The sequence below is a fragment of the Zingiber officinale genome, chromosome 1A, assembly GCF_018446385.1.
Source record: "Zingiber officinale cultivar Zhangliang chromosome 1A, Zo_v1.1, whole genome shotgun sequence".
Lineage (NCBI taxonomy): Eukaryota > Viridiplantae > Streptophyta > Magnoliopsida > Zingiberales > Zingiberaceae > Zingiber > Zingiber officinale.
Genome location: NC_055987.1, coordinates 1,475,831 through 1,502,633, shown reverse-complemented (window position 1 = coordinate 1,502,633; position 26,803 = coordinate 1,475,831). Strand labels below are relative to the sequence as shown.

The 26,803-nt window shown below is 36.1% G+C and overlaps 5 protein-coding genes and 2 non-coding genes across 9 annotated transcripts; 3 read left to right on the top strand and 4 right to left on the bottom strand.

Annotated features, from left to right (window-relative positions):
* Positions 1-274: 274 nt before the first annotated feature.
* On the top strand, positions 275-4,666 carry LOC122015115 (mitotic checkpoint protein BUB3.3-like). Of its 3 annotated transcripts, none has more exons than XM_042571813.1 (9): positions 275-542; positions 633-763; positions 1,029-1,111; positions 1,706-1,960; positions 2,330-2,402; positions 2,759-2,839; positions 2,922-3,000; positions 3,474-3,574; positions 4,419-4,666. In XM_042571813.1, exons 1-9 carry the CDS (start codon positions 432-434, stop codon positions 4,510-4,512), a joined length of 1,008 nt encoding a protein of 335 aa, XP_042427747.1. In that variant the 5' UTR covers positions 275-431; the 3' UTR covers positions 4,513-4,666. The 3 variants fall into 3 exon arrangements, with proteins under 3 accessions (XP_042427747.1, XP_042427763.1, XP_042427755.1); XM_042571829.1 differs by having other exon boundaries at positions 293-542; positions 671-763; XM_042571821.1 differs by having other exon boundaries at positions 293-546.
* Positions 4,667-5,803: 1,137 nt separating this feature from the next.
* On the top strand, positions 5,804-8,666 carry LOC122015128 (uncharacterized protein At2g23090-like). The gene is made up of 3 exons (XM_042571844.1): positions 5,804-6,024; positions 6,127-6,167; positions 8,335-8,666. Exons 1-3 carry the CDS (start codon positions 5,952-5,954, stop codon positions 8,452-8,454), a joined length of 234 nt encoding a protein of 77 aa, XP_042427778.1. The 5' UTR covers positions 5,804-5,951; the 3' UTR covers positions 8,455-8,666.
* A 712-nt stretch (positions 8,667-9,378) lies between these two features.
* Positions 9,379-14,602, bottom strand: LOC122015108 (casein kinase II subunit alpha-like). Its single transcript, XM_042571801.1, has 10 exons — positions 14,228-14,602; positions 13,955-14,084; positions 12,458-12,652; positions 11,533-11,690; positions 10,852-10,942; positions 10,705-10,770; positions 10,014-10,096; positions 9,868-9,931; positions 9,730-9,798; positions 9,379-9,648 (listed from the first exon to the last, which is right to left on the bottom strand). Exons 1-10 carry the CDS (start codon positions 14,512-14,514, stop codon positions 9,592-9,594), a joined length of 1,200 nt encoding a protein of 399 aa, XP_042427735.1. The 5' UTR covers positions 14,515-14,602; the 3' UTR covers positions 9,379-9,591.
* A 1,772-nt stretch (positions 14,603-16,374) lies between these two features.
* Positions 16,375-19,197, top strand: LOC122015102. Its single transcript, XM_042571791.1, has 2 exons — positions 16,375-16,968; positions 18,305-19,197. The coding sequence occupies exons 1-2, from the start codon at positions 16,438-16,440 to the stop codon at positions 19,064-19,066; spliced, it is 1,293 nt and encodes a 430-aa protein (XP_042427725.1). The 5' UTR covers positions 16,375-16,437; the 3' UTR covers positions 19,067-19,197.
* Positions 19,198-19,533: 336 nt separating this feature from the next.
* On the bottom strand, positions 19,534-19,607 carry TRNAE-UUC. Its single transcript has one exon. It is a non-coding gene; the product is annotated as a tRNA-Glu (tRNA).
* An 87-nt stretch (positions 19,608-19,694) lies between these two features.
* On the bottom strand, positions 19,695-19,768 carry TRNAE-UUC. Its single transcript has one exon. It is a non-coding gene; the product is annotated as a tRNA-Glu (tRNA).
* A 497-nt stretch (positions 19,769-20,265) lies between these two features.
* LOC122015094 (adenylosuccinate lyase-like) lies at positions 20,266-25,610 on the bottom strand. The gene is made up of 10 exons (XM_042571781.1): positions 25,322-25,610; positions 24,956-25,111; positions 23,525-23,740; positions 23,244-23,426; positions 22,394-22,615; positions 21,854-21,970; positions 21,626-21,769; positions 21,336-21,437; positions 21,126-21,194; positions 20,266-20,689 (listed from the first exon to the last, which is right to left on the bottom strand). The coding sequence occupies exons 1-10, from the start codon at positions 25,502-25,504 to the stop codon at positions 20,456-20,458; spliced, it is 1,626 nt and encodes a 541-aa protein (XP_042427715.1). The 5' UTR covers positions 25,505-25,610; the 3' UTR covers positions 20,266-20,455.
* Between the last annotated feature and the right edge of the window lie 1,193 nt (positions 25,611-26,803).

The window sequence follows — 26,803 nt, the reverse complement described above, 5'->3', positions numbered from 1 at the left end:
CCTATGAAGGAAAGTGTAAAACGAAGGATAACAGGGAGAGAGAAAAAAAACATATCAGAGATGTAATTTGATTAAAGATATTTATAATAATAGTAATAATGGATCCGGATAAAAACGAACTGAAGTAATTTATCTCTTTTAAAAATATAAATTTATCGTTAATTCTTTGACACGGATCCAGTTATCTCCTTTTGGACGAGCGAAGGGCCGTATCGTTGAACCACCGGCTTTCAGTTGGACCGGTCTTGATCTAGCTCTTCTTAATCGAACCAGTTTGAGACCGTTTTGGCGGGAATATGAAACCGACGACATCCGCCCCCAAACCCAAGCTAGGGTTTCTTCTCTTCTCGGGGTGATGCTTGCTTTGCTTTCTTCGTTCTCTAATCTACCTCGAGGACGCGACGAACGAATCAATTTTCTTCGGACGTCTGATGATGTTGGAGGGGTCTACCTTGGCCCCGGTCGAATCGATCCTAGACGCCATCTCTAGGATCCGATTCGCGCCACAAACCAATGACCTCCTGGTCGCCTCTTGGGACGGAGTCGGTACCCTGCTCAATCTTCTTTTTTTCTTCCTTTCTACTGTTATTGGCCGGGCACATAGTAGATTTCCGGTGTTTGTGGTGGTTCAGATTATTAGGCTGTATGATGTGGATCGTGACGTCCTCAGATTTAAAACATCTTCGAATGGAGCACTTCTGGATTGCTGCTTTGAGGATGAAAGGGCTGCGCTTTCAGCTAGTTCTGACGGTTGTATTCAGAGGTAAGCTTGCTGTTTGCTTGAGTTTTTACAATTTATTTTGCGAGATGCTAAGGGCTGAAAAATAAAAACATTGGCATTTCTTCTTTTTCACTTAAAGGGAAAGATGACTACTTTGAGACAAATGTAGATATGGTATATGTATAATTGAATTTTTTTTTTTGGAAATGAGAAATATTGAGTTTCTATTTTCTTATACGCACTTTGAAATTTTGACCATCCTATGAAGCTGTTATTATGTTGACTAGACGCATGATATTTACAACAGGTACGACTTCTCTTCAGAGTCCCAAAATTTAGTGGGAAATCATGATGATTCAGTCACTTGCATTGACCATTCTAAGGAAACTGGTAAGCTACTATTTGTTTCCAGTATATTTTCTACTTAAATTTCATTTCTTGATAGTTTATTGTGGACAAGAATTTAGTAATGACTTTTTACAGGCTGTCCAATTTATTCAATGAATAATAAACAGAAAAAAATTGCTACCTCCTACCAAAAGAAAGGAATGAAAATTAACTTTTGGATCCTTACTATCACACAATAGCAAATGCAATACGCTGGCAATTCTATTGGATATCAGCATATTTCCTTAACCTTGATTGTGGAGTAGAAGTGACTTCTTATCATGTTGCCTTTTGAGATAGTAAGAATGAATAATTTTCCATGTCTAGTTCATCGGGTATCTAAAGGTTAGTCGAATAACAAAATTTGTTATACTAGAGTACATGATTTATTGAGATCTTTTCTGAGCATATTCCAGCTTAGCACCTAGTATATTATGGTTAAGGATAATGATTTTGACATTCTGAACCTTATGATACAGAATGGTTACAAATTGATTTTTTTTTAAACTGTTTCTGCTGCACTTTTCTTTAAGAGTGCTGAAATAACTATATCCCTCACAATCAGTAAGCTATTTGTGATTGTTTTCTGGATTTCAGGTCAATTTATATCAGCTGGTTTAGACAAGAAATTAATGTTTTGGGATATGCATATGAAAAATGGGAGTACCAGATGCACAAAAGAGGTAGATTCAAATGTATGGTCTCTGTCACTTTGCCATTTCTATCTAATAGCTGCTGTTGGAAACATGATTAGCACCTATGACTTGAGAAACTTAAGCGGGACAGTTCAAATGAAAAAATCCCCAATGAACTATCAAATAACATGTGTTCGCTCATTTTCTGACAAGGAAGGTACTGCTTTTTTTTATCTCTTCTTTTTGATAAATTATGTGATGATGACTACGAGAATGCATAATTTTCTATTTATTGAATTCATGTAGTGGTTGTATGACACAACATATTTCCTGCTACTTTAATTGCCTATGCATGATAAAACTAATAATTACATTCTTCTTAGTGAAGAGAAACATCATTTTACTCATGTGGAATGCTAAAATAGGCTATCGATTTGTTTAACTTAAAGTTTATTCCATAACATGTAATTGTCATTGATTTGTTTTTTCTAGATATGATTCTTAATCCTAGTGCATCAATGCCTTGCTATTTTTCATTATTGTATAAACAATTAAGAACATATTAAGCAAGGATAGACATTTTCAGGATATGCAATTGGTTCAGTTGATGGTTGTGTTGCACTAGAGCATCTTGATCCTTCCAAGTCATCTGAGATGAGGTTAGTTTTCTTTCTTGCTGAATTGGCTATTAGCATATCATTATATCTTTTCTTCCAATTCTTGACATGTTATTTGCTAATTATGAGAATTTTGTTCTGCTTGCAGTCTTATGTTTACTATAGTAGTATCATCAGGTGTTGGTCTCAACATTTAGAATTTCAAAATGTTAAAAGTTATTAAATGCCAGTTTTTTCTTGATTTAATTAAATTTGTGTTATAGTGTAGAACAGCTAGCATCAGTTGTTGAATTTACATTGTTTTGTGCTACATTCACTTTTTAGCCGGCCCCACCTAATGGGATAAGGCTTGAATGTTGTTGTTGGTTGTGCTACATTAACTTTTGTCGGATATGTAGGTGTATCTTCAGATGTCATCCAAAATCAAGAAGTGGAAGATATAACATGGTTGCCTTAAACGACATAGCATTTCATCCATGGTACACATGTTCTTTGCTCAAATCCCTACTTCTCCCAGTTCGTATAATTTGGTGACATGATAGGATTTTTTTTCTTCTACAGCTCTAAAACCTTTGTTACAGGAGATAATGAAGGCTATGCTATTGTCTGGGATCTGCAAAGCAAGAAGAGACTTTGTGAGGTATGACATTGTACAGTGGATTTGTAGTGCGAGTTCATATTCTGCAAGCTGGGTTGGCAAAGATTAATAGTTTCTTTATGAAAATTCTTCTATAGTCAATTCTCTGGATGAACACTATGGATTTTAGCTTTAGCCTATCCATAGATCTTTTTTCTCTTAGTAACATCATATGTTGACAATGTATACACTATATTATTTTAATTGTTCTTTGATAGGAGCTGTGGTACTGTAAATTGACTGGCCCTTACTGAGTTTGACAAGATAATGTCCCTTTGCAAAACTGTGCAATCATTTATTGTCCTGTACATAAGGGACATTTAACAGCTTCATGATCAAATAGTTTCTTTTTCAACCACTATGGTTTGACAACGACCCTAAATACAAGAAAACACCATCCTCCTAATTATTGTTTTTCAGTCTAGGTTTATTCTTCAATTATTTTAAGATCTTCTAATCTTTTGTCTTTCTTACAGCTCCAAAGATATCCTTCCAGTGTCTCATCTTTATCATACAACCATAGTGGTGAGATTTTAGCAATTTCATCCAGCTACACGTACCAGGAAGCAAATGAAGTGTTAGTTCCCTACACTCAGTTATCATCCCTACAAACAGTACTATACAAATATCTTCCTGAATCATGTAAAGGAGTGCAAATTTGAAAGCCTGATTTTACTTCATTTTTTTAAGTTCTGAATTATAGATCAGTCAAAATATTCCTGGATATTCTCGATGATATTTTATATTACAAGGAGGATTTTTTTTTTTAAATGCTAAGTTTATCTGATATGACTGAATAGACCTGATAATGGAAATGGTCAGCTTTATGTTGCATATGTAGAAAACTAACCATTCATTCAGGAAAAGTGATAGTACATTGGGCAATACAGGTATATCATCCAGTTGAGTCTATCCAACGGATGAACATTTCTTTTCAGATGCTAGATGTCGAACCATAAACGTATAATAGCCCTTTCCTAAAAACTTAATATTTTGCAAGTAGTTAGTATTAGCATTTTAACATCTTTGATTATTATTCTGCATCCTCCATTGCACTGAATTTTCTACCTCTTATTCACTTAGCACCATGACATGAAAAGATCTCGACTTGAAGGTTGAACATTTGCAGATAGTTAAAAGAAAGCCATTAGGTTCCTTTTATAGAAAGTTTTGCATCAGTGCCTTAATAACTTTATGCTACAGATTTTCTCTGAGAATTGATGTCCTTGCAAAAGAAATGCGTTCAGTTGCTAATCGTTTCTTCTGTTAATTTAATTTCTCTTGCATGTTGACAAAGGTAGAAGCTCCATTTATTGACATGAATCTGGGAACTAGCTAAGGTTTTAGGTCCTAAATAGTAAGGAAATAGCAAACGGTTGCAAGTAACAGCAAAAATCTTATTAATGCTATTTGTTTAACAGAGAAGAGCCCCCTCAAATATTCATCAGCTCAATGGAGAACATTGTAAAACAATCTTGTTTACCTAATATGTCAGCAGAGGAACCGATGTTGTAACTACGAAGATTTTGCTCAGTGAGAGCAGCGTTGTTGTCTTAAGACAACCTAGTTAACTTGTATACTAAAACATGAAGTTGTAACACACTAAGCTTGTTGTAGACTGGTACGCTGTAAAGCATTCTGTTGTAGTTTAAGACTTTAAGTTGGATTATTATTTTTGCACAGATGATGATAAGTTACGTTACTATGGAAGTTTATTTAAAAGGTATGTTGAGGCAATGATGTGACGATTGTAATGCTGCCGAAATATCATGGTCGATTCGAGGTAAATTTCATTACATTTAATTTCACTATTCTTTTGTTATGATAATTAGTTGACTCCATCAAAGTTAGTTTTGTGTTCTAAAAACAAAAGCTGCTGCTTTGATTTGCGCGAATAATAAATGCTCTGGATGAACTCCATAAATTGAAAATTCAGTGATCTTTATTTTATTTTTTTCTTTTTCTAGTGAAGTGGCACACAATGAAAGGTCAGAAATGTCTGCATCTTTTTCTCCACTTACCAATCTGAAACCATGAGATAAACAGGTGGAAGTTGAAGGTTTTAATTGATGTTAATGGATTACAGTCTGTGGCACATTGGCCTTTTGGCCACTAGAAGAGCGGAGTTGTCGCCGTCTGCCTACGACTCATGTCCATAATATTAGATGCTTCGTTGACTTTACAAGTCCTTAAGCCTCCTTAGGATGATTAGATTTGCTTCTACTTTATCTAGATTCTGCAAATCTAGACCTCGCCAATATAATAATAGGCTGGTTAGAAAAAAAAATATGATTAAGCTGGGGAATATATAATTATAAGCTCGTCAATATTATTAATATATTTTTAAAAAATTAAGTAAATAAAATATGATTTAGTTAATGATGATAAGTCCAAAACAATAAAAATCAGAGATATTTATTCTTAAATGAAAATAGGCAGAGGTTTTTTAAAATCTTAATTCATATAATTGAACATTTTTATAGTATTAAAACTGTTAAAATTTTGAATTTAATTGTAGATAATTGTTTTTATTAGAGAATGCGCTATTTCTATCTAATTTTATCATCAAAATAAATTAAGAAGTGCATACGGTCAATCTAGAAATTCGATATTTTTTTAATTGTATTTTTTATTTGATAATTTAAATATCCTATCGTAATATCACATAAAGTAATAATCGAGGTCGAAAAGAGACAGTTTAACAATATTAATGGTATTTTTGTAATTGTAAACTTTTGAGGACTGTCTTGTAAAATGGCGAGTTTTAGATGGCCAAATTTTAGAATTATTTAAAGCATCTCTAAATTATCGAGACCCTCAGCGCCGTCGGCCGTCTCAAGTGCTTAAAGCCCCTCGCTTTCTTCTCCCTCACGCCGCGTTCTCTGCCTCGTTCCATCGCATCGCGAGGAGAAGGAGAAGAGGGCGGAGGGATAAAAAGTGCGGTGAGAGCGGAGATGGGTGGCGGCAATGGCCAGAAATCCAAGATGGCACGCGAGAAGAACATAGAGAAGAACAAAGCCTCCAAGGGTATTCGTATTCTGTTCTAATATGGTTATCGAATTTCATGGATCTTATATTTCGCTTGCTTAATCGATCGAGTTTTTGCTCCTTTTCGATTTTATCGTGCAGGGAGCCAACTGGATACGAACAAGAAGGCCATGAGCATCCAGGTTACCTCTTTACTTTGACATGATTTTTTGTTTGTGTTTTGATTTGTTCCAAAATTTCTTGCTGGGTCTCTGATTAGTAATATGGAGACTTTAGCACTAGATGGAATCGGTGCGGATTGGTCGGTTTTTTGGATTTCATGGTATCGCCATCGCAATTGATTCTAGGTTTTTTCGATTTGTCCTTATCCTTCCATAAATAGGGTTTTGTGGATTAGAGACGGTTAGAAGATAAAACAATCTATTTCGGCTTTGTGTTGATTGGGGTTAGGGTTCCTTTGGCAGAGTGCTAATTTCTTTTTAAGACCTACTTTATTGTTTTATTTGGCATAGTTTTGAGATTAAGCAAAGTTATAGCTTTCCATTATCAAAGTAAAAGCTGTTCCACGCCATTTTTGATTTATTTTCACATTCAGTTGAACTTCATAAGGACAATCCACCTTTACAGATTTACCTCTGGCTCTGATATAGAAGCCAAGACGCTCTTGGATTGTTATGGATTGTGATTTTGCATTATCAACACTGATTTCATGATAGAGTTTGAGATTTGCTGTCCTGATGAGTGGATTGCTGTGGCATGAAATCTGGGGTTAATTTTGGAGTTTTATGTTAAAATCTTTAGGGTTTTAAATTTACAGTTTGTTAAAATTTTAAAAGTTGTCTTAGTTTTTGTGTGTTTGTATGTTGTAATTTTTGTGTGTTTGTTGTACTTTTAGGGTATGATAGACTTTCTCTTTAGAGAGTTGGTCTTATTGTTTGATTTTGTAAAAGGGTTTTAGATCCCCCACCTAATGGATAATTCTTCAATTTATGAATTTTCCTCCATATGAGTTTTTGTGAGTTTGAGTTTGTTCCCAGGGCTTCATTATGGATATTGCATTGGGGTTGGTAGTTAAGAGAAACCTGGTATACTGGCATTAGGGAGGAACAAAGGGAGTAACAAACAGGTACTCCACAAATGCAGAATTGTAATAGTTAGGAAACTGAAAAGAATGTTATCTCGACTGTTTATCCCTCAAACCAATAGATTGGTACATAAATTAGGACCATGTTAACTAAATAAGTAGGTCAGGTTGGCCAAACACTAGGTTAGAATGACATAACATTAGAATAACATAACACCTAAAGGGGCTGGAAATATGAATGAAGATATTGCCAGGGAAAGCCACAAACCAGCTTAGTAGAAATTGGGTAGAAATTGTTCCAGGACATTTTGGCGTTTCTCTGCATCACTGGACGGGGTGTATAATCCTCTGCCACTTCCCTTGGAATTGTTTAGTGGGTAAGAACTATAATGTTGCTATCACATTCAGATTTTAGTATAATGTCTTCCCTTGTCTATCTCCACTCTGCTTCACCCTAAGAATTTTCTTGCTAACATGAATAAGCAGGTGGGGTCGAGTGGGTAACTTAAGCTGTGTGCCTGTTATCATGACTGCTTGCTCTATTCATAGATTCTGTATGTGCGATCTATTTTTCAGCCCAATCCAATCTTGATGAGGTGGGGTATAGAGTTTGAGATCCTAAGATCTAGTTGGGCAAGCTATCGCATATGGATTCCTTTTGAGAAAAGCACAATTATAATTTTCTGCTTCTGTTGCATTAGCAGATGAATTGATTGATTGATTCATTAATGCAAAAGGATCATTATGAATGAGCCCCTGCTCTTCTTGAGTTGGGCCTAAATACTTTGTTCTAGAAACATCTGCTTTGTATTCACTTAAGTTGTTTGGGCTAGATGAGTCCATCACGACATTTAGAGAGTATATGACTTTGTTGGCATAGTCTGACCTTCATTCTCGTATGTCAAACTGACCTAGTGTTTGGCAGATATATATGTATGAAGGAATGTTTGTTGTACACTCCCAAAACTAAAATTAAAGATAAATTGTCTCTGTATGGAGAGGATCTCTCTGTATGATTCTGAACGTTTGCAATCTTCTCTGAGCTAGGCATGATATGCTTCTCTTCTTATCTTGCCTCTTCTATGTTTTCTTCCCTTTTTTTTGGCAATATATTCCTAGTTCCAGTCCAATATGGCGATGGAGGCCTTGGCGACTAGCTTCACGTTTGCATCTTGGTTTATTAGCTTTTGCCAACGCAATTCAATTCCTTTGAGCTCTTTGATTGACTTTGTGCCTTTTGTTTTCTCCCTGACTTTTGAATTCAGTGCAAGGTCTGCATGCAAACATTCATGTGCACCACCTCGGAAGTCAAGTGCAAGGAACATGCCGAAGCAAAGCATCCAAAGTCTGATTTGTACCAGTGCTTCCCCCACCTCAAGAACTAGTTGACAAAACAAAGGAAGCATATCCTGTGTAGTTCTAAGACTAGTCATGGTGAACGCCGCTGCTGCATGGAAATGTCATAGGTGCAATCTTTTATTGGATGGCTCTATTCGTGTGTCTTGCATCGTTATGAAATAACACCCGTCTGTTGTGTGGTGAACCATTTATGAAAGTGAGCCTATACTTCTTTGGAAATTAAACTGTTATTTTGCTATTTCTGATCCTTCTAATGAAGATTCGAGATCCAAGTCAGACAACATAGATATATCATACAATCAACGCCTATTGGATAGAGATTTTTGTAAATCCAACATCTATAGAATAAGCTGAAATCATAAAAAAAAAATCTGGAAGCTCAAATTCCCACTCTCATCTACAATAAATGAGCTGAGTGCTTGTGCGAGTCTATCATGTAGTGTTTTATCATTTGCAAGCAATCATAAAGCGGCATGGTGTATATAATTGTAAAATAATAGATACTTTTGGGGTGTCAGACAACTTTCCAGCTCATCTTCCCAATATGATTAAGATCGTCAGGTGCAAAAACTAGGCAAAATAAAGATCGGTGATGCAAACTTTAGATCAATACACGCATGAATGACGTGGTGATGCAAAAACTTTAACGATCACCTTTAGCTAAATTAAGAAGCCATTGACAGTGATAATGTAACTTAAGAAAAAAAGAAGCCATTGACAGTGATAATGTAACTTAAGAAATAAGCAGGATTATTCTATCAGAGACGCCATGGGGGTACAATGACCACTATATAGCTTCATAACGATAGTGTAGTATTTTGGCATGCAACTGTATACCGAGCGTTGGTACAAAAAAATAAAAGGACAGCAATTGAAAGTAGGATCATACAACTGTATCCTTGTTTCAATTAAAGACGAATTTGTCAACTAACTGAGTTGCTAATGTGATGTTCAGATGAAAATAATGGACTGCTTGCTTCAACTTATGGCTTGAAGAAGATAACTTGTGGAACAGTACATCACTCAACAAAATAGCTAAAATGGCTAAATAAGTGCCGGTATTCATGCCATGTGATTCAACAACAGTGGACAGAATTTGCAAAAATGCACAACAGTGATTACAATAAACTTAACGGACACAGAAAACTATTCAGCTTGAATGTTTAAGTACGGGTCCTGGAGCTTTCGGCACTCCTAACTGGATTGAAATAAGGATGGTCCTGAGTGATACACAACGGTTAGCATTAGAAAGCATATCTATGAATTATGGAGCAATAGAATTTACAAGAAAGAGCATTTACCATCGCTTCCTTTGCTGTGAACCTCTCCTGGTGATCATATTTAAGCAGCTTGTCCACAAAGTCAACGGCCTATGAAGGGAAGAAATGAAAAGGTAAGGAAAATGTTGAATTGGAACCTGTGAATCTAACAGGTCACACCTCAGGAACTGCAAGATGCTGGTTGTCAGGATTTATAAATTTTGCCCATGGCTTCCTGCTGTGCCTGTGAAAATGGAAATATGACTTAAGGAACAATACATAACATGAAAGAGAGGGAGCTTGGTTACAAAAATAGAATTGAGAACCTTCCAACAAGTGCTTCGAATTGTGGATCCAACTCTAAGTGGTATTTGTTGAGATACACAGTTAATCCATCTGTTCCAAGCACCTGAACCACACAGTACATATCCTCGTTGAGTTTTGCATGAGCAGTGAGTCAGACTAACTGGTGGAAGCAAACTGTATCCACCATCAAGAACAAGTTGATTGAACAAAGCCAACATGAAACATCTATTCCACCATATTGCAAAGGCATTTTGCAAATGATGATTCAATATTCATGGAAGCTATGAATCTAAACCTGACCATCATATATGATTATGTGTATAATAATTTCTTAGTTTGTTTCTTAGTTTCTGAATTAAATAAGGCATAGCTTCAAATACTGATGTTCAATGCATTTTAGAAAGTTAAAACAACCTTTCAAGCACGAAACAACTATAAGCCAACAGAGTAAAATACTTCGTGGTGATATGATAAGAAGATAACATGACAAAGGCAACTACCTTTTCAATTTTTTGTTTTTTTATTAAAAACTTCTTTGGTGGTGTTAAGGAATAAAAGAGATAAGATAACTTAGATGATTGGTTATTGCATCAGTTAAACGATATCTGAAAACTCTGAAGAAGGGCAATATATAACATAAAATGTACACCATCTACCCACGACTAAAGACTGTAATTAACATCCACATTTAGTTTAAAGCTAAAAGCATACCTTTGCTATTTTGACCAACTGATCATAATTATCATGTCCATAAAAAAATGGCTCCTTACGGAAAATCTGTCAATCATAATGAGTCTAGCTAAGCAGATGGAAACAGGCATACCATAACAATAGAATGATATGGCAGTTATCACATACCATCCCAGCAAACATACAACCAAGGCTCCACATGTCAAGTGAATAATCATAATCTTGCAAGTCAACAAGGAGTTCTGGGCCTTTGAAGTACCTGCAGGAAAAGGCTCCTTATTAACTAATCCAAGATAATTCTTGTAAACCTTCTTTTCCATCTATATTACTGCATTTTAGTCATTTATTAACATCAAAATTAAATTGTAAATATTCAGCAAGAGCTCTAATGAATCTTTCTGTCAGAGCTCTAATGAAGCTTAGTACAAACATTAAGTTCAGTATTGCTCGGCAAAATGTAAAAGCCATATGTATTGCCTGTGAGTGCCTTACTTTTAATGAGGGAAAATTTATATGCAATGCAATAAATATCAAATATTTCAGTTTCATATTCATTGCTCTTCTAAATTCGATCAGAACATGCATGCAAAAGAAGACAAGTACAACTCCAAAGACATATTCATAGTTTTTCCTTTAGAAAAGATTTTCCCTGAGAATTGGTCACATTCATTGTGTTTTCCAAATCCCAACCAATGAATGAGAAGATTAACTTTCATTAATCAATGGAGCTAGCACCAAAGGTTTGGATTCCTACAGATAAGCCAACACATGATGAAATTGGTTTTATTTTGCAACAAGAAAGGAGATGATGCAAACTTAATAATAAGGAACCAATTAATAGCATCATACCTTGAGGCAACCCTCACATTGTACTCTTGTCCTGGGTGATACAACTCAGCCAAACCCCAGTCAATAAGACGAAGCTTTCTTTGTTGGTGATCTATCATAACGTTATGAGGTTTAACATCCCGATGCATGATGCCTTGAGAGTGGCAATAATCAAGAGCCTACACAAGAACCTGGAAAAGTTAAAGTCAAACAAACTTGTTGTAAACTAATTTACTAAAAGGTGTCAACTAAAACACAACAAGGCCACATGTAGACACAAATATAATATTTTCAGAAATTATATAGATTAAAAGGCTGATGCTGTGAGTTATAAATGAAAACAAATCAAAAGATTGAAAATAAATAAATAAATCAGCAGACTGCTAATCTAGAAAACGTATGGATATATGTTAGCAATTTAATTCCTACAGTTACACAAAACATTATTGTCAAATGTCAGAAAGAAATAATACTTGAGAGGATCGAAGAACAATTTTAGTTTAGCTTTACTATCAACATGAATCAAATACAACTAATTTTGGACCTTGTTTGTAGTAATTAGAAGTTAATAATTGTGTCAACACTTCGAAATATATGAAGCAAACTACAATTAACAACAAAAAATCTGCATATCCCAACTATTTGGCATTGGATTTTCATGCACAATATAATCTTAGTTTACTCCAATTGATTAATCCACTCAATATTCTCCACTGTATAACAGCTAATCAATCAAGAACCCACTTGAAAGCTATATAAACATGGAAAGGCAGGGGAAAATACCATATGAAAAAGTACAACTTCCTGGAAACTTGATTGAACTAAACACTTCAATTATATTATAATATACCAATATCACAACTAATATCATTGTGATAATTAATCACATCATTTTAACTGAAAAAATAACATCATTTAGCTCAGTGAAACAGAAGGATAAGCTTGCCTTTAGTAATTCATAAATATAGTATCGAATATCATAATCTGATAATGTTGGATAGAGAACTTTAAAGTCAGTGTTGTTGACATATTCAAAAATCAGACTAGGAGTCTTTGATTGCTGATCTCTGACAATATCAAGTAACTTGATAATGTTGGGTCCACCACAAAGGTTTTGCAATATCTTTATTTCTCTCTTGATCTGCATTACAAGAAAGTAATCATATATATCATAACATTGTAAAGAATGGAATTGCAGATAGCAAATAGAAGTATCGTGTCATTGAGCAAATCTACCTCCATATCTAACAGAGAATACAAATGCAAACACCATAAAAATCATTGAGATAACCATGTTAATGAGAAGAGATTTTAAAAAGAGAAATATATTAGACATCCAGTCCAAACAACCAAGCAATGTTCACAAACATGTAATAGATATGTTCAATCACAGATGTGAGGATTAATAATATTGCTCGGCTAATATTCCATGAAGGTAGATAGGCAAGGGACCGCAATTGTCTTATGAACAATCAAATTATTTAGTGCAAGTAAAAAGTGTGGTTGGATAGCTAGCAGAAGCTCTGTATGAAGGCCCATCTGTTTGATCATATCCAACCCACTAGCCCCTAACTGCAATAGACAAATTACTCCTGGCATAGAGTCAGAATGTATCAACTCTGATTACAATAAATCTACATTCTAAAATGAAGCTGCATTAATCACTACTAAACTCAGTAGCATCATCCAAATTAGTATTATCTAACCTACTTATTTCAAAGCATAAATTGGACTTTTAGAAAGTTTGTTCATAGACAAATTTTAATAATGAAAGGGGGCCAAGCATGAGTCCTTGCTGCTGACTAAATAGGAAAAATATCATCTTGTTTGAAGCAAATGTAATCTCACGAGTTCCATACACTGATCCACCAAACTCAAAGAATGAACTTAATCAGATATTAAAAAATTATTCAATTAACAAATCATTTAGCAAGTTACTAAAATTATTTGGTTGCTTCTGAGCAAGAACTAATAATGGGAAGTTAGTCTATGGACAAATATCAATGAAATTCGAACAAATCTCAAGGATCTCTAAATTAATTGAATGCTACTTTTTTTAATGAAACGGCTCCCCAATAAATTTGGTGTTATGAAAGCTAAAATTGATTAGAAGAGATTAAGAATATCCACTATCAGCAAAATGAAACAGATAATGCCATTTAGAAAGTAATTAGAATTATTTGGTTGCGTCTAAGCAAAAGGTGAACATGGATCATTAGCCTTATGAATAAATGCTACTTTTTATGTTGTCCAATATATCGTGATTAGAGAATTTAAGGATATCCACTGATAACAAAATGCATCGGTAAAACGATAGTAGTTACACATGTAGTTAAATTTATAAACCATAGTTGTTGCTCACAAATTTGCTCTTTAAAAAGAAAGGGAGGAAAAAAAAGCTCTTTCATAGATAAAGCAGCATGAAACCCGACAAATTTGATACCTTTTTCTTTTTGACTGGCTTTAGAATCTTAATAATGCATTTCTCATTATTCGTGATGTGAACCCCTTCGAAAACCTCGCTGTATTTTCCCCTCCCAACCTTCCGAACGACCTCGTAATCATCTTGTTCCCTAGGAAAGCAATCGACAAATCCTCGAATCCTCAGAACCGAGAAACCCTCGACGGTTGTAAATAGGTTAAAAAAAAAAAAAAGAGCAGCTCAAATCTTGGCGAAGGGCGAGAAGATGCACAAAGATGAGGCGGGTGCCCTTACCCCCATTGGACGGTGAGCGATTCGTAGTCCCAGTAATCTTTGGGGCGCTGGACGTTGACGTCGGCATAGACCCTGGCGAGGGAGGGGGCGCCTGGCCGGCGGACGGATTTGCCGATCTTCTGCGCCATGGCTGCTGCGGCGGCGAACGGACGGGGGAGGAGTCCGAGGAGAGGGCCGGGAATGGAGCTGGGGACGAGGGTAGAGAGGGCAGGCAGATGGAGGAAGGATTGGATTGCTAGGCGACGAGGGAGGAGGAAACGGGAGGAACGGAGAGAGCCAAAGGTCATAAGAACACAAATAGAAGAGAAATAGGAGGAAAATATAAAGGTGGGGAAAAAAGTGGCGGCGGGTCGGCGGAGAGTCGGAGACTTCTTGTCATAGATAATATTGCGTATAACTATAAATAAGCATCGTATTAAAATTATATTTATTTATTTGTTAAAAATAATAATTTAATAAGATTCATATTTTTTTTTTTAATAAGATTCATATTAAAGAACCAAATGCATTAGGCAGTAAATAATCAAGTTTATTATAATTAAATTAAATCTTTGAGTATAAAATAAATTAAGTTGTTAATAATGATCAATCATATTCGAGAGTTGAGGCGATGGATGTTTCTGTTGAATGTGTGTGGACTTCCAATGAGATGAATTTACAATCACAAGACGACAGTGCCGAGTCAGGGAGGGATTCATCGGCGTTGACCCTCTTACGCTCAAATCAGTCACCGGCGGTAGCAATAAGCAAGCAAAGAAGAAAAGTGAAAGCAGCAGCGTAACAGTAGCTACAGTAGAGATTTTATACCTCCGTCGAAGCTTGGGGGTCCTTATATAGGACTCCTGAAGAGCACGTGCACGTTTCTCGAAGTAAGCATACTTCTCAAAGCATACCCTGAAAAGACGTGTCAAAAAAGCGTCTCTGACATCATACCTTAACAGCCCGAGCATATCCCTGACAAGATAGTGGAAGCTTCCGTCTTATGATCCTCTGCCTGACCATGCCATCAACCATGTCGCCTGTCAGCGGCACTGGTTCCGAGAAGGATATCACCATCTACTCCCTTTGTCTGTTTCTGGGCCGAGCGGGAGAGCCGCTCGGTCGATCCTCTTTCATTTGGATGGTTGCCCCTCCTGGGGTCGAGCGGGAAAGCCGCTCGGCCTGCCCTCAGCCATCCGGGCGACTTGCCCTTGGGACGAGCGGGAGAGCAGCTCGGCCATCATTCCGCTGTCCGCTCGATTGTGACTCCACTCTGTTGGTTCTGTTGGTTCTGAGGTTTCAGGCAAGTCCGAGCGGATTGATCGCTAGGCATCTGTATTCACTGATACTTTGTCTTCTGAGCGTCGGAAGCTCGGTCTGGAGCCGAGCTATATTGATATCCGATTGGGTTCTCTTACTTCCGATCGGACGATGACGATCTAGATGTTGACCGTCTTAACTTTGATCATCCTCGTGTCATTGACCCTTTTGCTGAGCGGGCCCTGCCTCACTACCGGATCAATGATTATTTAAGTTTATTTCTTTTAAGTTTAAGTTTAATTTAAGATTCACAAATATTGTTCTGGAATAAAATTTCATGTTTGTTCATGAATGATTTATTATACGAGCATGTCTCCTTCTATGTCTTCTCATCTATATTATTGATTAATAATCATCTATGATTTTTATCATCTATATTGATCTAGGGATAAATTGACAGGACACAAACGAATGAATCATCTTTTATTTATCACGTAAACGATTTATTATAGTTCTACGCCAGATTAGGAAGCTATTTACAGAGCCCGAGTTAACCTCCTCTCCCCCTTGGGAGAAGATCAAGGTCGTTGGCCTGGGTGAGTTTCAAGTTTGACCTAAAAGTTATAAGATTTCACAATCATCAATCACTCTTCTCGTTGCTGATTCATCGTTGGGGCAAGATGAATCAGCCCCAACGATGAATCAGCAACGCTACAATGTTGGATTGGAATCATCTGGATTCAATGTTGGATTAAATATTTTATTTTATGATTCGGTGAAATCTATGCATTCAGATAAAAATGTTTGACTTTGAAAACTCTGGTATCGTACGTCCCTAGCCGTCTGATCTTTACTAATCTCTAGTGGCGGTGAGTGATAAGGTCATGATACCGCGAAATGACCGCGACTCCACCGCCGTCTTTAATCCCGTCGCTACTACCTAAAACAGAACGCGATTTGGGGAAAATCAAATGGCCACGCGACCATCTCTATCGCTCGTCGCCGTCTTCCTCCTCCTCCTCTTCGCCGCCGCTTCGCCCGATTGCGACGCCCTCTCTCTTCCCTTCAACTCTTCCTTCTTTGTCCTCTACAATTCCTCCACCCTCGCTCCCCCGCCGCCCGATTCGCCCCCTGGCCCGGGCCCGGGCCCTTTCCTGAGGGAGGTGGTCCGAGCGCTCGTGGATAGGGATTTTTGGGAACCGGAGGCGAAGGTGAGGGTTGTCGATTTGGGTGGAGGGGGCGCCAGGGTCGGCTCGAGACAGAAATACCAATTCCACGTCCGAGTCGGCCGGAGAGCCCTGATATTGAAGTTCTACGATGAGGACGTTGAGTGGAACGAGGTGGATGGCGCGGTTATTGAGTTTGGATCGGATGTGGCCGCTGGGGATGCTGTGGCAGGCCTCAGGCCGACCGTCAGGGGATTCGAATTGATTGGACCGCTTGAACTCAGAGTCGGCAGTGATGTAGGCGATGATGATCGGATGTCACTTCATTTGACATCGGTAAGTTATTAATCCCTTTTTGCGTATTCAAATTCTTACAAATTTCATTTTTTGTTTAATGAGATCCGGATTCAATGGCCTATTGTGTCTGTGATTTTCTACAAGATTTGATTTTGTTGAGTGATATATTGTTTGTGTTGATTTGATTCAGTTTATCGTGGTGGTATTTAATGCTTTATAGCTTCATCCCCTGTACTTTGATACTTTGATTGTTTATCTTGCTATATAGGTGAGTCAGTAGATTGGTAGCTACTGTTATATCTACTTGAATTGCTTATACCGGTGAAGACCAATTTATTATGCCTGCCTGCTGAATCAAAAAATTGAGCCGTGGTAGCCAATTTTATGCTTTATCATGTAATTACCAGATGATTTGGTGTTTGCTGACAAGAAACATGTGGGATTGAAGAAGTTTGAGTCCTTCGATCACTATTATTATATGAACAAATGAGAATTAAAAAGCTACCAAAATAAAGAATGTATTTTTTTTTTGGAATATGAGAGTAGAGTTGTTCTAGAATAAAATCATTAGATTGATCATCGATCCATCCCCCATTACTTGGAGTCATATTGCTAGTGGGTTAGCTAGTCTTTGTCGAAGAGGAGAGAACACAAGATCTATAGATGATAAAAGACAGTGCCATTTGAGATATTTGCCTGTCTTTCCCTCTCCATATTCCTATTGTATATAGAAAAATACCCATGAAACTTGGATGCTTACGCCCATGATACAAGCATTCAGTGCATGGTCCTTTTGACTATTAAACTAGATAACTTTCACTATTTTATATGGACTAATGATGCAACTTGGGCAAGACCATGTGACCTCAATAATGATATTATGTATTTGAAGTTTCTCTCTCTCTCTTTTTCTACAAGATCATCAACTGATGACAGACAGATTTATCCAATTGCATCTACACCTTTGTCATTTTTGGCTCAGGGCCATGATCCCTACTTGTGCTGCATCAACTAACTTCATCATACTATATTAACTTAAGTCTCACTCCCAATAACAACCACATCATCATGTGACTTGACTTCTCAATGTATTTATCTTGATCAATATCCTGTGCTTGGGCCTATAAATCTCGAATGAGGGTAAGATAAAGGTAAATGTAATCTCGGTTAAGTAACTAACGTTCATCTGGAGTTGTTGGCATGCTAATCATTATTCATTCTGTGTTCACATTTGTGTAATAGACTGAAGAACTTGCAGTACTTCTTTTGCATTTACAGAGAGAGACCCTCCTCCCTCTATGCGGTATGAAACAAAAATTCTCGTTGATATTGGACTTTCATCTGATAGAATCTGGTACATGTTATTCTCTTGCAGTCAAACGTCACTCTCAGTGATATAAGGCACATAAATATTGGCCGTGGCATCAAGGTGAAAATAGAGGGTGCTGAAGGAATCTCTCTGACTCATCCTTATGATATTGGACTTTCACTTAATGGAAGCTTAACTTCTCGCGTTGAAGACCATAGTGAGTTTTGGGAACTTGGCTACTCCACATGTGCACCTCTTCTGACTGTCAATGTCATAGGACCAGCATCTGTGTTGGCTTATAGCTCTGATAATTCTTTGGAAAACATAGAAGTTGCATTCCGAGCCAATGATACTATTGACTTGCTACCGGTAAGATGTTACAGAGAAGACCATGCAAAACAGATTTCATCTTGTTCATTTTGCGCCGTCAGTTCGAAGTTGGGTCTGTTAGACAAACTCCTGAGAGGCTTTTTAGGCAGCATGTCCTACCACAACACATCCATACGCTTTACCAAAGCAAAGATTACTTCTGAGATTGTAGTCAAGTTCCAGTTGCAGATCGAGAACGATGTCAGCAATGACAACGGGAATTCAGAGAAGGTATCAAACTGGAAACAGAAACCAAAGGTTAACCAAGTGTGGTTGGAAACTACAGCCAGAGTGGAAGGGGAAAGAAAGCTACGGCCTGTGCTTGTCAAGAATCTGAAGAAGCCTTATATCATCGCAGATTCTATTTCTTGGAGCAGCCTGCTCTCCAACATTTCATTCACAAATTTGCCTTCTCTTGTTGTACCTCCTGAGGCTCTCACATTGGATGTGAAGTGGTAGGGAGGGAGATGTACAGTTCCTGTTTATTGTATTTTAAACTTCAGTGGCAGCAGAAAAGGTTTTAAATTTAAAAAAAAAAAACAAAATGTTTTATTTTATGATTTATGTTTTAAGTTGAATTGGATCCTCTATATGCAGCATTTTAAAGTAAATTTCTCATAAATATATAAATGTCTGTTTATATTAATCTCCCATATACATTTTCTCCTCCAATGTATCCCATAGTTAAAATTGCATATATTGAAACAAAAAAGAAAAAGGTAATGCACCTGTAAATAAGTCATAGTTAGAAATTAAATTATGAATGATTGAGAGACAAGTACCATAGAAACTAGAACTTTACTAGCTCGTTGAATAATTGTATATTTAAAAAATCAATTTAAAATAAGACAGCTCCCCTGCATGGCTGCATTTCTAGCCCGTTGAATAAAACAGTACACAGAAGGTGGGAAACAAAAACAAAAATATTCCATTGCCGGGATTTGAACCCGGGTCGCCTGGGTGAAAGCCAGGTATCCTAACCGGACTAGACGACAATGGATCTTGCAATTCTCTTGCCTATAATTTATATATTATCTTTCAATTCCAGGTCCCTGTATAGTCTCATTTGCTAAAGTCAAAAAAATAGTTCCATTGCCGGGATTTGAACCCGGGTCGCCTGGGTGAAAGCCAGGTATCCTAACCGGACTAGACGACAATGGAATTGGGAATCTGCGTTTAATAAATAAAGATATTCAATAATTCTCATATTAACCTCGTAATAAAAATAGTTGTTCACCAAAGCCGCATTGCGCATGGGAAAGGTTATGAATAAAACTTGCAAGGAGGTCTTTAATATAAATTTTTACGAAGATCTCTCTGAAAAAATTAATTAACGTCGAATCTGGGATGATCGATCTAACCTTATAAAAGTTTTCTATCGATCATCAGAATAAATCGAAAAATACTCGCAACGAACAACATAGGAGCCCAGCACCCTTTAGTTGCATGTCTCATTTGGAGAAAAAATTCCTGTAAATTTATCATAACTGAAACTCGAACTGTGAATACTTGAATGACTACCTGAATACTCTATCGTTGCACCATAGTACCGGAGGCACGAAGATCTCTTTTAGAACCATCAGAACAGTGTGCACATTAATAACATTAATAAGACACTGAAAATATAATAATTCCGGAAAGCATAAAAAAGAGAGAGATGACTCTGCCAAAGTTGAAGATTTAGTAAACATGATATCATGATATCATGAGCTTCAATTAAACACTCAGAATTTTCACTCAAAAAGTTAGATTTTGCCTGTTATTAGAGAAGAAAAAGGAGAAGATTAATTTGCATTTATTATACAAAGTTACAGATTATTGAATGCTAAAACATGGGAGAATGATGGTTCAAGGGAGCTTAAATCCATTTACTAAATCCACTGCCTCATCCACAGACTTGGCCAATTCTTCCGCTTCTCCAATGTAGGAATTTGGAGTCAAGTTCAAGAGAATTGCTTTTGCTTCCTCAGGTAAATCCAAGGACTCAGTGAACTCTCTGATGCTTTGCTTGGAGACTTCTCTTCCTCTAGTTAATTCCTTCAGCTTCTCATATGCCTCAGGAACAGCATGTCTTCGCATCACCTAATGATACAAAAACCGTCAAATGGCACTCCAGCTTAAGTTTATCCAATAACAAGAGCTTGAGTAATTAATCAAAGTATTATTGGTGACATAGGCTTGTACAAACATCAACGGAAGATTTACATCTTGATTTCTCTGTAGTTAATTTAAGTATCAGAGTTACTCATAGAAGTTAAATTTTGCAAAAGATAAACTAATGGTGAGAGATACACATCAACTCTTTCAAGTGGCTTATTGTTACAATGCAGCGATGCTGCTAAAAAAAGAGTTGATAAAATCTTGCCGGTTGCTTTAGTTTCAACAGAAAACCAAGTCTATGTTATAGTGTCTTCCCTAGACATCATAAAACAATCATCTAGCACTTTTGAAATTTGATATTCATATTCTATGATTTGATTGAAATGTTGAAATACAGGATTAATTTTGCATGTCTTACAGTTTGTATAGGCTCCGCAAGGACTTCCCAAGTCTGGTCCAAGTCTTCATTCAAACGAGATTCATTCACCTGCAAAGCACCATTTCAATTCAGAACTGACTAACTAAATTTCACATGATCCTCGCAGGCAATCCGAATCAGATGAAAACTTTTTGCAATCCTTCAAGGTCGTCCGGTGACTCTTAAAGATCATAATTGCAAGTTATATACCTGGAGCTTCTTGATTCCTTGTAATGCACTTTTATAAGCCAGAAGAGAGTACCCTAATCCAACACCTAAGTTCCTCAAGACAGTCGAATCCGTCAGGTCACGCTGTTGAGCACAATACGTAGCAAAAATCATAGAAAGAAGATCAACCTCCATAATCATTATAACTGGATGAAAACATACTAAATGATATTAACTTTTCGGTGTTCATGTTAACTCTTGGGTCTTACTAACAAAAATGTTGTGATACCCATAAGTATGCATCTTAGTTGCCGAACAGAAATGGGAAGTACCTGCATCCGTGAAATGGGAAGTTTCATGCTCAAGGCTGATAAAATAGCATTAGCCAAGCACAGATTACCCTCGCTATTCTCAAAATCTATAGGATTTACTTTGTGAGGCATAGTGGAAGATCCAATCTCTCCAGCCTTTGTTATCTGCAAGCAGTATTAGAGATATCCTTCACCAATCCATTTTGTTAGGAAAAAAAAATCAAGCTCTAAACTCTTGAACCATGTTACCTGTTTAAAGTAACCTAAAGATATGTAGCTCCAGATATCTCTGTCAAGATCAGTTAAGATGTTGTTAAACTGAATGATGTTATTGAAAAGCTCTGCAATATAGTCGTGAGGCTCTATCTGCATGGGGAAAGAAAAAAATAAATCCCAAGAATCACATGAACTGCTCTTATTAATGGCTTGAATGAGTAAACAGTAGAATCGAGGAGAAATACATTTAAATGAGTCAAAAAAAAGAGTATGCAATTGCAAGCCTTACAATTCTACATATTCATCCTTAGGAATTTCAAAGTTGGATTTTATTAAGAACTAACACCCATTTTTAATCCATCCAAGTATACCTTCCGAATAAATTTACTATGGTGCTAATTACAAGCTTCCTTGACCAGAATCAGAAAGACAACACTTGTAAAAACTGCAGTTACATCAGCATGGTGAAGAAATCAATGTGTTCCAGCAACAAGATATCATATCATTGTGAAGAAATCAATTAATACAATCCTTAGCAGTAGATGAGAACATGTTCATGCAGTCAAAAAATACCTGTGTTACATAAGCATTAAAATCTACTCCCAAAGATTGTACAAACTCTGCAGCTATACATTTCCAGTTGATATCAGGATATGCAACTTTATGAGCATTATAATTTCCGACTGCGCCAGCAAACTTCCCAAGTATCCGAATTTTAGAGAAAGCCTTTCCTCTCTCACTAAGTCTAACAGCAAAATTTGCCATTTCTTTTCCCAAAGTAGTAGGTGATGCTGGCTAAAATTGACCAAAAAAGAAAGGTTAAAATCCATTCAACTTTAAATAAACCGTTTAAAAGAGGTAATGCCAACAGGATTAACTAGTCATATCAAAAAAAAAAATAGAAATGTATTTCATGATTATAACAACTAATTTCTAGGCCTATTATTTTTTTTAAAAGTAGTGAAACATATAAATAAATGGAAATTATAGCTCTAAAGCATTATTTATATGAACCATGAAACTTGTATGCACTTTTCTAGAATAGGAGTTTGGCTGAATATAAATTGTTCTTATTTTTGAAACTTCATCTAGGGCAAAATGAACTCCAAAATTTTAGGGGCACTTGTGTAATTGCAAATTTGAAGAGACGGAGAATCTAATTGGGCGACTATGATGGCAAGCAATTCTTGGCTGGGCAGTACATAAGTGACATGAGGTGTAACATCAAGTTTCTCAACACTGCATCATATTTGAATAGTCGATCATTAACTTGTTAATTATACTACAATTTATAGTGAGACAATGGAATCTAAGTTAACTTGTGTGCAGTAAGAACCAACAGCGACTGGCAACAAAAATTAGAATTTCAAATGCAACTTATCTTGACAAAACCACAAAGAAACTACAATGCCCTCTATGGTACCTGGCCATGTGTGTGAGACAACATAGGAATGTGTGCATGTTCCTTAGCCATAGTAGATATTTCTTTACACAGATCAACCATGACTGGAAAAACAACATCACTCAGAGCCTCTTTGAGTGATAAAGCATGAGCCAAATTGTTTATATCCTCAGATGTGCATGCAAAATGGAAAAACTCAAGCACCTGAAAAAAGTATACAATAATAATCAAGAGTCATAAAACGCATTGTCATAAACTAAGAGTTAGAATACAAAAACAATAAAAGGAAATAAATGAATAACCTTTGCAATCTCCAAATGGGATTTACATTTCTGCTTCAAAAAGTATTCCACTGCTTTCACATCATGATTAGTTATTTTCTCAATCTTTTTTACTTCTATAGCATCAGTTATGTCAAAATTATCAATAATACTTTCCAGAAAAAGATGAGCATCTTGACTAAACTGTGGAACCTCCACAACTTCAGGGATTTGAGAGAGTTTTTGTAGCCATTTCACCTGCAGATAACCAACTGAATGACTTCAAAATAAGAGCAACTAAAGAAAGCTACCAAATAATTTTTATGCAATTAAACCGTAGCTATTGCCAGTCATTTGTGTATCCAAACAAATTAACGCTCAACATTTACCCAATTAAACAACTTAATATTCATAATGTTAAGTGCTACTGATCTAGGTTGGTTTCATTTTATTAGCCTTGCCCCTTGTAGCTTCACTTAATTTAATTTAAGCATAGGCACCACTGCCTGTTAACATTTTTTCCTACAAAAACAATTTTTGCATCTTTTTTATACATATATTTTCAAACATCAAAACAATAAATGAATGTTTATTGAATAAAAATCAGAAATTCTAAAATTTTATAAAATTATCAAACCAATTAAAGCTTGTTGAAGGGGAAACAAGTAGCACTAGGAAGAATTAACAATAACAACAAATATCAACATGAAGGATATAAATATGGCATATATTTGTAGAAGTAAAATATGACATAATAGAGAAAGCAATTGTTACAGTAGTGTCTCCTAAAGTACAATTTCAACAATGTAATTTGGCATGCACCATGACGATGAAGAGAAAATTCACATAAATTCAAAAACAAATTTTTTATGTCACTGATCTAATCAATGGATATAATATTTAAGCCATTTATGGGGCGGATAAAATTTCTATAATGTGCATTGCATTAACATATGCTCTAAAAATTGTATAGGAACTCCTAACAAAGAAATCTGACACTTTCTAAGAAGTATTGGACAAGTATAAGAGTTTTTGCATTGCCTCCATCTTTGTTCCGTAGGGACCTATTGATCTAGTGAGCAGTAAGGTTTTAAGATGATCATATCAAGAAAAAATATTGGGGACATATCAAAATCAGAGTAACTGACAAAATTATAAACTTGAAATCATATAATCCCATCTATCAACAAAATGGTTTCAACTCAAATATGTTCTTACTGTTTTTACTAAGACCAATAGTAGCAGTAAGAAAATATCACTTGACCGAATGTTTGTCTGATTCACTAATGGAATGAACACACTTCTTAGGGGTTGTTTATCTGAAGTTAAAAATTGGTTCTTAATTTTAGAGCAGGTTATGTCATAATATTATCAATTATATTGTAGAATAAAACATAATCAAGCTTCAAAGGTAGCAGAGTAATCAACCACAAAAGGATGAGGCTACGGAACTTGTTGAATGAGAATACCAACCTCAACCAAAACCCGGTACCGGATCAGTCCATATTCACTGAAGAATGGCCGCAAATCCTTCACCTTTTGCATATAACGTCCATCTAACGGTGACAATGACACTGTACCTGATGTCAAATCCCAAATGGCAAGATCAGCCGCGTCATTCTTCTCCACCTGAAGTGAGTAGGATCCCATATAATTAATAGACTACATAAACTAAATAAATCTAATTGCGTCGACTAACAAAACGAAGCAGTCCAACAGCATTATTCTCGGAAACTATGGTCCAAACCGATTTTACAAAAGAAAAATTCGACCTTTCACTCAAAAGGAGCAAACTTTCTGTTTGAAGAATTGCCCAACCGATAAACGAGAGAAAGTTACCTCTTCAGCAGATGAAATCGGAGAAGACACTTTTAGTGACGACCGTAGAGGAGGCAGCGAACCGAACTTGACGAGGAAAGGGCGAAAACTCGGCCTTAAGCGCGAGGAACTCCCGGCGGCGAGGGATGGGCAGGCGCCTCGAACCCGGGAAGCTCTTGGGGTTGGGGAGGTCAATACGTCCATTGATCGATGACGCCTCAAAAGGTTAGAGTCCAGACCAGGAGAGCGGAGACAGACGCGGCGATGGCAGCCCTATAAGCAGACGGGCAGCCGGGCAGTGTGGTTATCAAAAAGCAGGGAGTCCTGTGTTCTTTTTTTTCTTTCAAAAATATTATTTTTAGAGGCTTTTTCCCCAATTATTTAAGTGATAATTTATTGTTTTTGTGTTACTATATGTGACAATTTAGGTGGGTTTGATGTAAAGATTTGAAAATAAATAAATGGATTCATTTCTAAATTTTATATTTGGTTGATAGTAATGAAATTAAAATTTTATAATGAAATTAAAAATTTAGGTATTGGTGAAACTCACATTCTCCTCATGAGAATGAGAATTAAGTTTTGATAAAAATATTATTAATATATTTGTTCAATTTTTCTTTTATATCACTTTCTCTTTTCTTATTCTCTCTCATCATACTTTCTCTCCTCATTCTATCACCACACTTGTTTTCATCATACTTTCTCTCTCCTCAATCTCTACTCTCTTCTCATTTTCTCTTATCACACTTCCTTTCTTTTCATTCTCTCACATCACACTTTCTCTCTTATCGCGCTTTCTTTTTCCTCGTACTTTCTCTCTCATTACACTCTCTTTCCTTTTTTTCTCATCGTACTTTTTCTCATTATACTTTCTCTCTCTTCAATCTCTCTCGTCATATACTCTCCGCTTATTTTATCTCATCGCACTTTCTCTTTCTTCATTCTCTCCATCACAGTTTTTTCTCCTCATCCTCTCTTACCATGCTCTCTCTCATCTATTCTCTTTCCTTATTTTCTCTCATTACACTTTTTCTCTATTTATTTTTTTCATCATATTTTCTCTTTCATCATTCTCTCTCATTATATTTTTTTCCCTGACATTCAACTTTCTCTCTTATATAATTTTTTTCTTTTATTTTCAGGTAAAAAAATTTAGTTTATTTCAATAGAAAATATTCAACTAACCAAATATTATTTTTAAGTATGATATCCATACTCATACTTATTTTTATTCTATAATAATATGATTCTCATTTCCATTCTAATTTTTAAGGAAAAACTAAATGTTACCTTAATTGTAACCGTTATAAAATTATAATTGAGGACCAAAGCAACTTATGTTTAAGATTTAAATTGAAAATATAAATAGGATGTCAACTTGACCATTCCCAAAATAAGGAAAGCCTTTTTTATTTTCGCCCTACGTTACAAAAAATAGCACTTTTTATTAATTTTTTAATTCTATAATTGTAAATTTCCTAATTGTATAGGGATGTATTG